The sequence below is a fragment of the Schistocerca cancellata genome, chromosome 1 (assembly GCF_023864275.1).
Source record: "Schistocerca cancellata isolate TAMUIC-IGC-003103 chromosome 1, iqSchCanc2.1, whole genome shotgun sequence".
In the NCBI taxonomy this organism is placed as follows: domain Eukaryota; kingdom Metazoa; phylum Arthropoda; class Insecta; order Orthoptera; family Acrididae; genus Schistocerca; species Schistocerca cancellata.
The window spans coordinates 660,889,205-660,901,651 of NC_064626.1; the positions used below are offsets into that span (position 1 = coordinate 660,889,205).

General features: G+C 44.9%; 1 protein-coding gene across 1 annotated transcript in view; it reads right to left on the reverse strand.

The window, feature by feature from the left end:
- LOC126183671 (uncharacterized protein C05D11.1-like) overlaps positions 1-12,447 on the reverse strand; it is a 111,430-nt gene that overhangs the window by 82,416 nt on the left and 16,567 nt on the right. The window contains exons 4-5 of the mRNA XM_049925829.1: positions 11,418-11,518; positions 3,002-3,211 (exon numbers count right to left, since the gene is read on the reverse strand). Of these exons, the coding sequence (XP_049781786.1) occupies positions 3,002-3,211; positions 11,418-11,518 (311 nt within the window). The remainder of the gene's footprint in view (positions 1-3,001; positions 3,212-11,417; positions 11,519-12,447) is intronic.

The following is a 12,447-nucleotide window of genomic DNA, read 5'->3' on the forward strand; positions in this document are numbered from 1 at the left end:
CCTTCAAAGGCATACACTGTTTAGTGTGAGAGACAGCATGGTGTAGTGGCCATTGCAACAAAAGGTAGCCCAAGAGCATGAGTGTGTCTAAGTTTATTAGGCTGACTGTTTCTCCCATATCTACCTGTTACTACATCAATCACCCATTCTCAATCAACCTTAGCAGAATAAAATAGCGTAACACACAGCCTCCGAAACCAGGGAAAACACTGGGGCTTTGGATGACCATCCTGTGGCTCGACTGTCACAAACTGATGGCAAATTGTCTACTTCTCGGTATACACCACACATGGTACCTATGTATGGGCAATCCTGTCTAACATCCACCACATGGCAGTCGTGGCAGGACTGCTAACTTGTCCACTATGCAGAAACAGAGACAGAAGGAGACTGACACCAATTGGCTAAGAAATTGGAACCACAGCTCTTCAACTTACCAATATCTGCCGACCTCACTGCAGATGAAGGCAGGTGGCACACAATCCACCAACAACGGAAGCGCACATCGGCTCAGCAGAAAGTAAGACTGCTTGGCCAACCCTTCAGGCCACTTTTAGTTATTTAGTACACATATCTAACATCGCCACCTGTCAACTTTCATAAAGTACATCCTTTGCCACTGCCATAAGTTCTTGTAATTCAGTAATCTGGGCAACTTTGGCTAAAGCAGGGTCAGACAAGGCCAATGCCCTAGCTTGGACCTCGACATCAGGTGCTAAATGGACGATCATATCCATAATTAGCAAGTCTGCATATGAGGTAGGACAATGGAGACACTAAAAGTCATTTGCAAAAAAGATCTTTCACATGTTGCTGACTGAGGCTGCATACATCTGCCTGGAGCACTTGTGGTGCTGGTTAATTTACGACTGTGCCACCACCACATGGGTTTCATGTAAAACATAATGCATCAACAGCTGACAGAACACCTGAAAGTTAAGTTTCCCGGGCTCAGCAGAAGACTTCAAGTTTTGCACAATTTTGTACTACCCCACACTGTTGGACAATAACAAGGCAGCCTCATCAGCAAGATTTATGATACACATTACTTGGCAATGCAGCAAGAACCAGCACAAGGAACTTCCCCACTTTTCCACTGATGACTCATCAAAACCAGCAAATGGCAAGCTTCTCTGCAAATATCTAGTCCACCATCAGCACAGTGTGCAAGCAGATCCATTCTGTTTGAGCATCTCCTGCAGCTGCACTTGATACTGGTTGTGCTTCAGCTGCTGTTGCTTCTGGAGGCAAAACTGTTCCTGCTAGTATCACATAAAATATGTGCCCATGATGACTACAATTTAACACTATGAAAATAGGGAAAGTATTACATACATAAGAATGTCCACTTCACCACTCTCGTATAATACACAAAGCCACAAAACCATCGCTGTCGGCTCAAATACAACTCTTCCAGCCAACAGGTTCGATAACAAGCCAGGGATCTGAATTCTTGAAGAGGGAACAAAACACTCTACGGTGAGACGGGCAAAACAAAAACTTGACCAGCACAAGCTACTGAACAATTAAGCACAGAGAAACAGAACATGGTGCAAAGCGAAAGCCACATACAAGGTAGCTGATACCAGCATAAAAACTGACAGGCCCAGCCTATAGCTGCCAACAGGTAAACATCTGGCTCAGTGGTTCTGCAATAAAATGCCTGATGCGCACTGTCCACGACAGTTGCCACATTACTCTGCTGCAAGACACACATCAGCTTGTCTGCATTAATACCAATATCTGCTGGTTGACAGTTGGAGTGCTGATGCCAAAGTTTTCAGATAGTTTGTGTAACCAGTTATGCTGGCCACTGATGCGGTACATAAAGGGACTGTGTAAACCCTTCAGCATCAATTACAGCCTGAAGATGGCGCACTGAAGCACCGAAACTCATACCTACAAAATAAATAAAATCATAAATATGGCTGTAGGTGTTTCATTTTCTCACAATAGTAAATGGCTGTCATTCCCAAGACCTCCCGTCAAAAGGATGGGCATACAATGTTGATAGTGTTCCCCCTTCAAGACTTCTAGATTATTAGAGAAGTTTTCTTGCTAAATTGGTTTTGCATGTTCCTCAGCAACTAGCAGAACACACCCTCCTCCCATTTGTGTACCAAAACTGAGCTCTGGCAGATCATATTTGCTTCTTACACCACTCCTCAACAGTTAAGCCCCTTCCAGATCAGACTGATTACAACTTTCTACCAAGCACAGACCAATTTTGAAAAAAGAATTCCGAGATGATCAACTATCCAAGGGGGAAATTACTCTAATCTTCCTGTAAAATATTAAAACTGAACATAATAATTTATAGAATGTCGATAATGCCTTAACTATGTGAGAAAAATTATGATAGTGCATAAAAAATTAGGAATGGCAGCCACTATGCTGTAGTTGATTGATGTGACGATGATGTTTGGTTTGTGGGGCGCTCAACTGCGTGGTTATCAGCGCCCGTACAATTTCCCAACCTTTGCTCAGTCCAATTTCGCCACTTTCCTGGATGATGATGAAATGATGAGGACAACACAAACACCCAGTCATCTCGAGGCAGGTGAAAATCCCTGACCCCGCCGGGAATCGAACCCGGGACCCCGTGCTCGGGAAGCGAGAACGCTACCGCGAGACCACGAGTTGATTGATTTGTAGTGCATGTGAGTGTTGTATGTGTGAAATGTGCACATAGGCCATTATTCACTAATAAGAGCAGTTGTTCAAAAGCCACTTAAGTCTCTCTGCTGTTAGGAGGATGTTTTTACTGCATACAATGATTAGCAATATGTTACTGTTTGCCGTTCATCATATGTATTTATTAAAGCAAATTACATATTTTTTTAAATAATTGAATAGAAATATAGACAGTACCTGAGAGCTAAATCACGTTTTCTGTGAAATACATTACACTGCATTTCACTCCATATTTAGTTTTGTTACACAAAACAAAGTTTCGTCACATATTGCATATGTGCATAAAATTAACATTGCTTCTATTTACCTTTGTGTTATCAGTGCTTTCCCTCAAGTTCTTCATAATGCCTCCAGTTTCTGATTTATACCCACAGACACCAGGGTAGACACCTCGTACCATTGCCAAATGAGATCTTGATTCGCCCATGTTTTCACGGCCTTGCATTTCACAATAAACCACCCCAGCATCTTCCCCTTCTTCTGTGATGTGGTGAACTTCAGTGATGAATCCAGAGTCCTGAAAAACAAAGGAAATATTATTCACCAATTCACGTGCTTTATTTATAATTATATTATTTAAGCTGTTGCATATCAATCAACTACTGTATATTCTACATTTACTGAGCTCTAACAACACTTCACACTTCAACTTACTGTAAAAATGTAGGCTGACATTACCATGAGCATTATGCCTAACATTATGTGGGTATTTGCAAGCCAACGACCCAGAGATTGTGCTTCAACTTTTTCAATTTTGTTTTTAGTTACCAAAATTTTAAATTTTCTGTCCTATGCCTGTGGACAACTACTTAAGTACTTCAACAACGGAATAAAATACCACTCTGAACTTCAAACAAGGCTGTAAAGATAGTTTGGAAGCCATTTCCATGTGATTTTTCTTATTCACTGGTATGATAAAATAGCAAGGCCTTTACAAATGTCTGCTTGTGTCTGTGTATATGCGGATGGATATGTGTGTGTGTGCGAGTGTATACCCGTCCTTTTTTCCCCCTAAGGTAAGTCTTTCCGCTCCCGGGATTGGAATGACTCCTTACCCTCTCCCTTAAAACCCACATCTTTTCGTCTTTCCCTCTCCTTCCCTCTTTCCTGACGAAGCAGCCGTTGGTTGCGAAAGCTAGAATTTTGTGTGTATGTTTGTGTGTCTATCGACCTGCCAGCGCTTTTGTTTGGTATATCTCATCATCTTTCTTTTTAGATATATTTTTCCCACGTGGAATGTTTCCCTCTATTATGTTCATATCATTAAATTACATTTTTAATTTTATTCAAATTATAGGGGTTAATGGGTGTCACTTTCCCTTTTCTATAGAGCCCAAATTTCACACAACTCATTTTTCTGTGCTACAGAAAAAACCTGGCAAGTAGCTCAAAGGAAAAGAATACAACTCACATAATAAGTGTCACCGTAGTCTATCTCATCTCTTAAAACTCCCAATTAAGAATAAAGTTATTGTGTATTGCCCTAAAGCCTCAAGTAGATGTAGCATTTCTTAATTTTTGAAACTCATTTAACTTAGTACCACACCTACGCTCATTATCAGAAGTATAATCATACGGGGTATCAAGCAAAATTTGTGACTCGATTGAGGACTTTTTGGTAGGGACAATGCAGGAAGTTTTCTTGGACAGGAAATCACCAACAGATATATAAGTAACTTTGGGTGTGGCCCAGGAAAATGTGATGGGACCCTTGCTGTTCATGTCGTACATTAATGACCTTGCGGACAACATTAGTGGTAATCTCAGACTATTTGTAGATGATGCAGTTATCTATATTTAACTACTGTCTGAAAGAAGCTGTATAAATGTTCAGTCAGATCTTGATAAGATTTCAAAGTAATATGAAAAACACAACTTGCTTTAAGTGATCACGAAAGTAAAACTGTACACTTCACAAAACAGAAAAGCATAGTATCATATGACTATAATATCAATGAATCGCAGTTGGAATTGGTTAACTTATACAAGTACCTGTTTGTAACATTAGGCAGGGATATGAAATGAAGTGAGCACATATGTTCAGTTGTGGGTAAAGCAGGTGGTAGAGTTTGGTTTATTGATAGAATAGTGGGGAAGCACAGACTACAATGGAGATTCCTTACAAATCACTCCAGTCACCCATCCTACGTTACTGCTGTAGTGTGTGGGACCTGTAACAAATAGGACTAAAAGGGGGGACAAAACATATACAGACAAGGGCAGCACAAATGGTCAGAGGTTTCTTTGATCTATGAGTGAGTGTGACAGATACTGAAGGAACTGGAGTGTCAGGCTATTGAAGATAGATATAAACTATTTCAACAAAATCTACTGATGAAGTTTTAGGAAACAGCTTTAAATGATGACTCTAGGAGTATACAACAACCCCCACACATCTCTGCAGTAGCTTTATCGAGGACAAGCTCAGCTTAATTACAGCACACACAGAGGCATTTAAACAATAATTCTTCCCAGGCTCAATACATGGATGGTTGGTTGGTTTAAAAGAGGGAGGGAGGGAGGGAGGGACCAAACTGCTAGGTCATCAGTCCCTCGTTCCAATTAAAATTATTCCACAATGGCGGGAGTAAAATAATCGAGACATACAAAACACAGCTGGAAGAAAGGAGTAAACCACAAGAATGACAGAAGGGCAACAAACACTAAAATGGACAAAATCAGTCAAGAAAACAACAGAGAGAAGCAAGGAACCATGGGTGGCTGACCATGAGAATAAAAGCGAGAAGCCAGCCACTCTGCAACACATCAAAACCTCCACCCTAAAAGCACTAGGGTGGAGGACACAGAGGGACAAAGGACATACACTAAAACTTAGAGCGAATGATAAAACCCATCCACACGAATAAAACGTAAAATTAAAGCTGCTATTGAGGCATTGCTGCCCAACACCGAAGGTAGGGTGCTGGGAAAGTTGAAAGTCTGCTGCAGAGCAGCCAAAAGTAGGTAAAGTCCATCAAGAAGTGGACGACCAACATTTTTGAGCCAGAGCGACACCGAGGTGGGTTCTCGTGACTGAGGAGATAACCATGCATTAGACACGTTTGGCCAATGTGGAGCCGGCAGATGACAACTTATTCCCTGTGAAAGGACCGCATGGAAGACTTCCACACATTCATATTCTCCTTAATGACACGCAGTTTTTTGTGCATACTGTTACGCCATTCCGTCTCCCAAAGCTGAAAAACCTTGGTTTCTGAGATGCCCATCTCCTGAAGCGGTTTCAATGTAGCCTGTTTGGCCAGCCTGTCAGCAAGTTCGTTGCCTGGGATTCCGATGCACCACTGAACAACAGGACCGTTCCAGGACATCGATGGACTCCTGAATGGACAATACACAAGGATGGCGAGGGTAGCACTGGTTGATAGCTCGTAGGCTGCTCAAGGAGTCAGTACACAGGAGAAATGACTCGCCACGGCATGAGCGGACGTGCTCAAGAACACTAGACATGGCCGCCAGCTCTGCAGTCAAAATACTGCAGTCATCTGGCAAGGAGTGCTGTTCAATATGTCATCAGTGAACATACGCAAAGCCTACGTGACCACGAGCCATCAAGCCGTCAGTGTAAACCACTTTATGGCCCTGGTACATATCGAGAATCGAGAGGAAGTGATAGTGGAGAGCCGCAGGATTAACGGAGTACTTAGGGCCATGCGAAAGGTCCAGAAGAATCTGCGACCTAGGTCTACACCATGGAGGTGTATGTGAATGGTCCTGAAGGAGAGGTGGTAACGGGAAGGACTCCAGTTCAGACAGAAGGGACCGGACGCGAACCGCAATTGTTTACCCTGACCTGGGCCCCGATGCAGGAGATGAACAGCCTTGACTGGGGAAAGGAGACAGTAATTTGGATGCGCAGAACTACAAACGTGTGCAACATAACTGGCGAGCAGCTGTGCATGCTTAACCTTCAATACAGGGACTCCGGCCTTCACCAGGAGACTGGTCACCGGACTAATTCTAAAAGCTCCTGTCACTAGGCGAACACCACAGTGGTGCACTGTGTCGAGTAAACGCAACGCTGAGGGTGCTGCCGAACCGTAAACCAGACTCCCATAATCAAGACGGGATTGAACAAGGGCTCTGTAGAGCTGCAGCACAGCAGCATAGGGCGATCTGCACCTCAGCTGACGTAGCTCAGGCAGTGCAGCAGAAGGAATTGAAGTGCTGTCAACATTTCCGCTTAAGCTGATGAAGGTGAGGTAGCTAAGTCAATCACGTGTCGAAAACCAATCCTAAGAATCGATATGTCTCCACTACAGTGAGTGGATTGTTATTACGGTAAAGTCTGGTTCTGGATGAAGAGTGTGACGCTGACAGAAATGCATGACACACGACTTCACAGCTGAAAACTAGATGCCACGGGCTAGAGCCCATGACTGCTTCTTGTGAATGGCTTCCTGTAGGCGCCCTCAGCAACACCAGTACTGGAGGAGCAGTACGAAATGCAAAAGTCACCCACATACAGAGAATGTGAGACCGATGGCCCTACAGCTGCTGCCAGACGATTAATAACCACCAAAAATAGACACACTCAATACGGAGCCCTGCGGAATGCCATTCTCCTGAATACAGAGGGAACTGTGGGGCACACCGACTTGGACACGGAAAGTATGGAGCGACAGGGATTTTTGGATAAAAATCGGGAGCGGGCCATTCTCCTGAATACAAAGGGAACTATGGGACACACTGACTTGGACAATGACAGTATGGAGCGACAGGGATTTTTTGATAAAAATCGGGAGCGGGCCCTGGAGAACCCATTCATACAATGTGGCAAGGATATGATGTTGCCAGGTCATGTTGTATGCTTTACGTATGTCCAAAAAGACGGCAACCAGATATTGGTGTCAGGAAAAGGCTGTTCGGATGGCAGACTCGAGGGACACAAGGTTATCAGTGGTAGAGCGACCCTGGCAGAAGCCACCCTCACATGGAGCCAGTAGGCCAAGTGACTCCAGGACACAACCCAACCACCGACACACCATACGTTCCAGTAGCTTGCAAAGAAAGTTGGCGAGACTGATGGGCCGTTAGCTATCCACATCAAGTGAGTTTTGACCGGGTTTGAGCACCAGAATGATGGTGCTCTCCTGCCATTGCAATGGAAAGATGCCATCGTACCAGATTCAGTTAAAGATGATGAGGAGATGTCGCATGTAGTCAGATGACAGATGTTTAATCATCTGACTGTGGATCCGATCTGGGCCACGAGCTGTGTCGGGGTAATGTGCAAAGGCGCTGAGGAGCTCTCACTCTGTAAATGGGGCATTATAAGGTTCACTGTGGCGTAAAATGAATGAGAGGACTTTCCTTTCCAGCTGCCATTTGGGGGCACAAAAGGTGGCGGCGGGGGGAGGGGGATTTGTTCTCCAACGCATAGGCTCGAGCATAATGCTTGGCAATTGCATTTGTGCTGGCAGGTAACATGCCATTGATGTTAATGCCAGGGACACCTGTTGGGGTCTGGTACCCAAAAAGACGTCTGATCTTCATCCAGACTTCGGAAGGCGATATATGGCACCCTATGGTCGACACATATCCCTCCCAACAGTCCTGCTTCCATCGCTTTACAAACTGGCGAGTGCGGGCACAGAGCTGCTTAAAGGCCTTAGGTGCTGTAGGGAAGGGTGCCACTTATGTCGCTGTAGAGCTCGCCGACACTCATCAATTGCCCTTGTGACTTCCAGCGACCACCAAGGAACAGTCTTTCGCCGGGAGCACCGTAACGAACGAGGGATCGCACTTTCCGCAGCAGAAACGATTGTTGTAGTGACCTGCTCAACAACAACATCGATAGCACCATGTGGGGGAAATTCAGCAGTGACAGCAGAGGTGAAGGCTTCCCAGTCTGCCTCGTTTAAAGCCCATCTGGGTAGGCATCCGTGGGCATGATGCCAGGGGAGTGACAGGAAGATGGGGAAGTGGTCATTAGCACACTGGTCGTCATGTGCTCTCCAGTGGATAGATGGGAGAAGGCCAAGACAGCAAACAGAGATATCGATGGCTAAATATATGCCATGTGCCACATTGAAATGTGTCCGGGCAGCCGTATTGTAAGAGGCAGAAGTCGAGTTGTGACAGTAAATTTTCAACCTCCCTACCGTGACCAGTAAGCATGGCACCACCCCACAAGGGGTTATGCGCATTAAAATCTCCTAGTAAGAAAGGTTTAGGGAGTTGATCAACCAGTGTAGCAAATACGTTCAGGGGTACTGCACCATTTGGAGGAAGATATACACTGCAGACAGTTATTTACTGTGTTGTCCTTATCCTGACAGCCACAGCTTCAAGAGGGGTTTGCAGGGGCACAGGTTCACTACATACTGAGTTCAGGACAGATGCATACCGTACCTGACACAATATTATAGTTTCTACGGTTCGTGTAATATCCCTTATAGCTGTGGAGGGCAGGGGTCCGCACTGCCAGGAACCAGGTTTCCTGGAGTGTAATGCAGAAAGCAGGTGTAAAGCTTAACATTTGCCATACCTCAACCAGGCAGTGGGAAAAACTGCCGCTATAACACTGGAGGATTACTTGATCGTGAGACTAGGAAGGCATGAAACACTCAATGAGGCAGCCTACGCCTCAGGGTCACCTGCTGCCACCAGATGAGTACCTGTGCGATCAACATCCATTGTGTCTGAGAGCCCAGCAAGATGTAAGTCCTCAGCGGATGCCAGAATCTCCACCTCATCCTCAGACACAGAGCTTGTAGGTAGAGGTGGTGTGAGTGTGGGTGCCACCACAGTGCCTTGGTTCTTGGGGGTCTTTTTCTTTTTAGGTTTCTCTCGCTGCTCCTTAGGTTTGTCCGGCTGGGAGGGCTTCACTGATTCAGTCTCAGGGACTGAGGAGGACCTGACCCTATGACCAGCTACCTGTGGTTGCTTCAGCCACTGGTGGGTGTCAGCTTTGCCACTGGTAGGAACCTGGAAAGGGAGTGACCCAAGGGATTCGTTCCTAGAAGACTTACGCTTCTCCAGCAGAGAAATGGGGACTGACATCCTGAATGGTTGGGGGGTGGGTAGGGGGGGGGGGGGGGGAGGGGAGATTGCTCCTGAAGTAGGTTGTGCAAGAGCAACAGGGTGGGAAGTTCCCCCCACCCCTCCCCCTCCCCCCCCCCCCCACCACCACCACCACCACCAAGGGGGCAGGTGGAGTCTGACAGCTCAGAGAGCAAACTGTACGCATCGGAATGGAAGATGGTAGAACTGATGTCGTAGCGGCGGTGTAGGTTGACGTCTTATGCACAGGATGTCAGGATGTAGCCTCTCATATTTTCTCTTAGCCTCAGTGTAGGTCAGTCAGTCCAGGGGCTTGTATTCCACTATTTTTCTTTCTTTCTGGATAATCCTGCAGTCTGGCAAGCAAGGCGAATGTGCTCTCCGCAGTTGACGGAGATGGGAGGCAGGGCACGGGGAGTATTGGGATGTGAAGGATGTCCACAATCCCGACAGGTGACACTGGAAGTACAGCGGGAAGATATATGGCCGAACTTCCAGCACTTAAAGCACCGCATCGGGGAAGGGATATATGGCTTAACGTCACAGCGGCAGACCATCACCATGACCTTCTCAGGTAACGTGTCACCCTCGAAGGCCGAGATGAAGGCACTAGTTACCCCTCGGACCCCAGTGACGTGCCAGACGAAATGAACACCTCACCACTCTAAATCGGCACGCAGTTCATCGTCAGACTGCAAAAAAAGGTCCATGTGAAATATGATAGCCTGGACCATATTTAAGCTCTTATAGGGCGTGATGGAAACAAACAGCCCCCAGCTTGTCACAGGCGAGTAGTGCCCGTGACTTGGTAAAGGATGCTGTTTTGATCAAGACCGATCTTGACTGCATTTTGGACAAGCCCTCCACCTACCCAAACTTGTCCTCTAAATGCTCCACAAAAAACTGAGGTTTCATTGATAAGAAAGATTCCCCATCAACTCTCGTACATATGAGGTATCCTTTTCCTGGCGTTCCTCCCATGGTGTGGCCAGGAGGGGGGAACGATTTGGGGTTGTATTTCTTAGTGCTGAACTTACACCTTGACCGCTTAGAGGCTGCTGGTGCTTGACCACCAGCAAGAGATGACGTACTACGCTTCATGGCGTGTCATCCACCCTGATGCCACCCACTCTGACCCACGGGCGCCACCAGCCGCAGCAAAGGCCACCTGGCAGGATGGCCATTGCCAGGAGTCCCAATGCCCCAGGGTGACAGGCATCTACTCCTTGGCATATGTGGAGAGAGTTAACGGCGCAGGCATCAGCAGAGCCATCCCTGTGTGGTCAGGGGGCTACAATCAACAGGGTATATGGCGGCCCCACCACAACAGACTGGCTACAGTGCTGAATATCAGGTGCAAACGAGCTAAGAAGGCCATTATCTTACACTGATAGTGACACAAATACTGTGATACTCATGCATCTTTGTTGCACTGAGAAAGCCTCTATTGTTATAGCTGCGAACACTGGTCACAGGCATCGTTCAAAGAGTAAAAGAACTATTGTGTATTCCTCGCTAGATGAGAAAATAGCCTTAAATTTATTATTTTGTGGGTTAGGCACCTACAGCTCTAAGCTATTCAATGTTACCAATGCTGGTATATTTAACACAGACTTTACTTTATAGTTTGATTATCCTTACATTCAAACTTTCTACCCTCTAAATTATGTTTTCATTTGATTTAATTTTTATGTACTTACAGTTAAAGTAGGATACAAAATATGATCCAAATATATAGGCATCAATGTGAGAAACCCCTCACTGCCAGCTGTTGTCATCGTGTAGCATGTGTGATCTGTATCTGTAAAAAATATTAAAATATTCAGTACTTTTTGAATTGAATTTAATGTTGAGTAATACAAACCCAAAAATAAATGAGACAACATAAACATTTCATTATCCCAGTTAACAACAGTGAGTATCTCGATCTGTGCTTACAACCTGCCACCAACTGAAACCTGCTCTCATCCCAGTTTTTCAATGCTGAAAGGCAGAAGCCATATTAAAATGCTGATAAAGGTTCTGTTACAGAATGAAGTTCTTTCTATCTCATTTAATCAAAATTAATCAACTGTTAACAAAAATCAATGCTTTGTCACTGTTTGCCAGTTCATGAGTGATCTCTCCCAGAGATATTCCATTTCATATTCTACGTCTACATCTACATGTAAAATATGAGGTCAAATCTCTCTACGACCTAAGAATGATGAGAAGATGGGTTTTAAAACAACAAGTGTGGTACATCAGACAGGTGTTGATGTTAACACTTGCAGCCTAGATCAGCAATCTGTTTTATAATGTTCAGCTGCCAATCCTCTGGGAGGTGTGCACTTCACATTCATTTGCACTTCTTCAATTGCCAGAAAATGGCACTTACTCGATTGCCTGAAAATTGCTCTTATGTGTCTAATAAAGTGACGGCTATCATCATAAAAAATTAAAAATAAAAAGACCTTCACTAATTATCAGCATGATGCATACTGATCTGTAAAAGTCAAAGTGGTCATTGTTATCATAGGAAGAAACAATGATTCCTCACAATTATGTTTACTTCTCAAAAAACACAATTTCTGGGTGTGGAGTACTTTAACTGACACGACATTCAAATCACTGACAGCCTTTATTCTGGGCATGTATTCACAGCCTACTGAACATGATTCATGAAGGTGGAACAGTATCGCACACAATTAAGAACTACTGTGTGATCAGGACAAGATTTATAGAGTAATC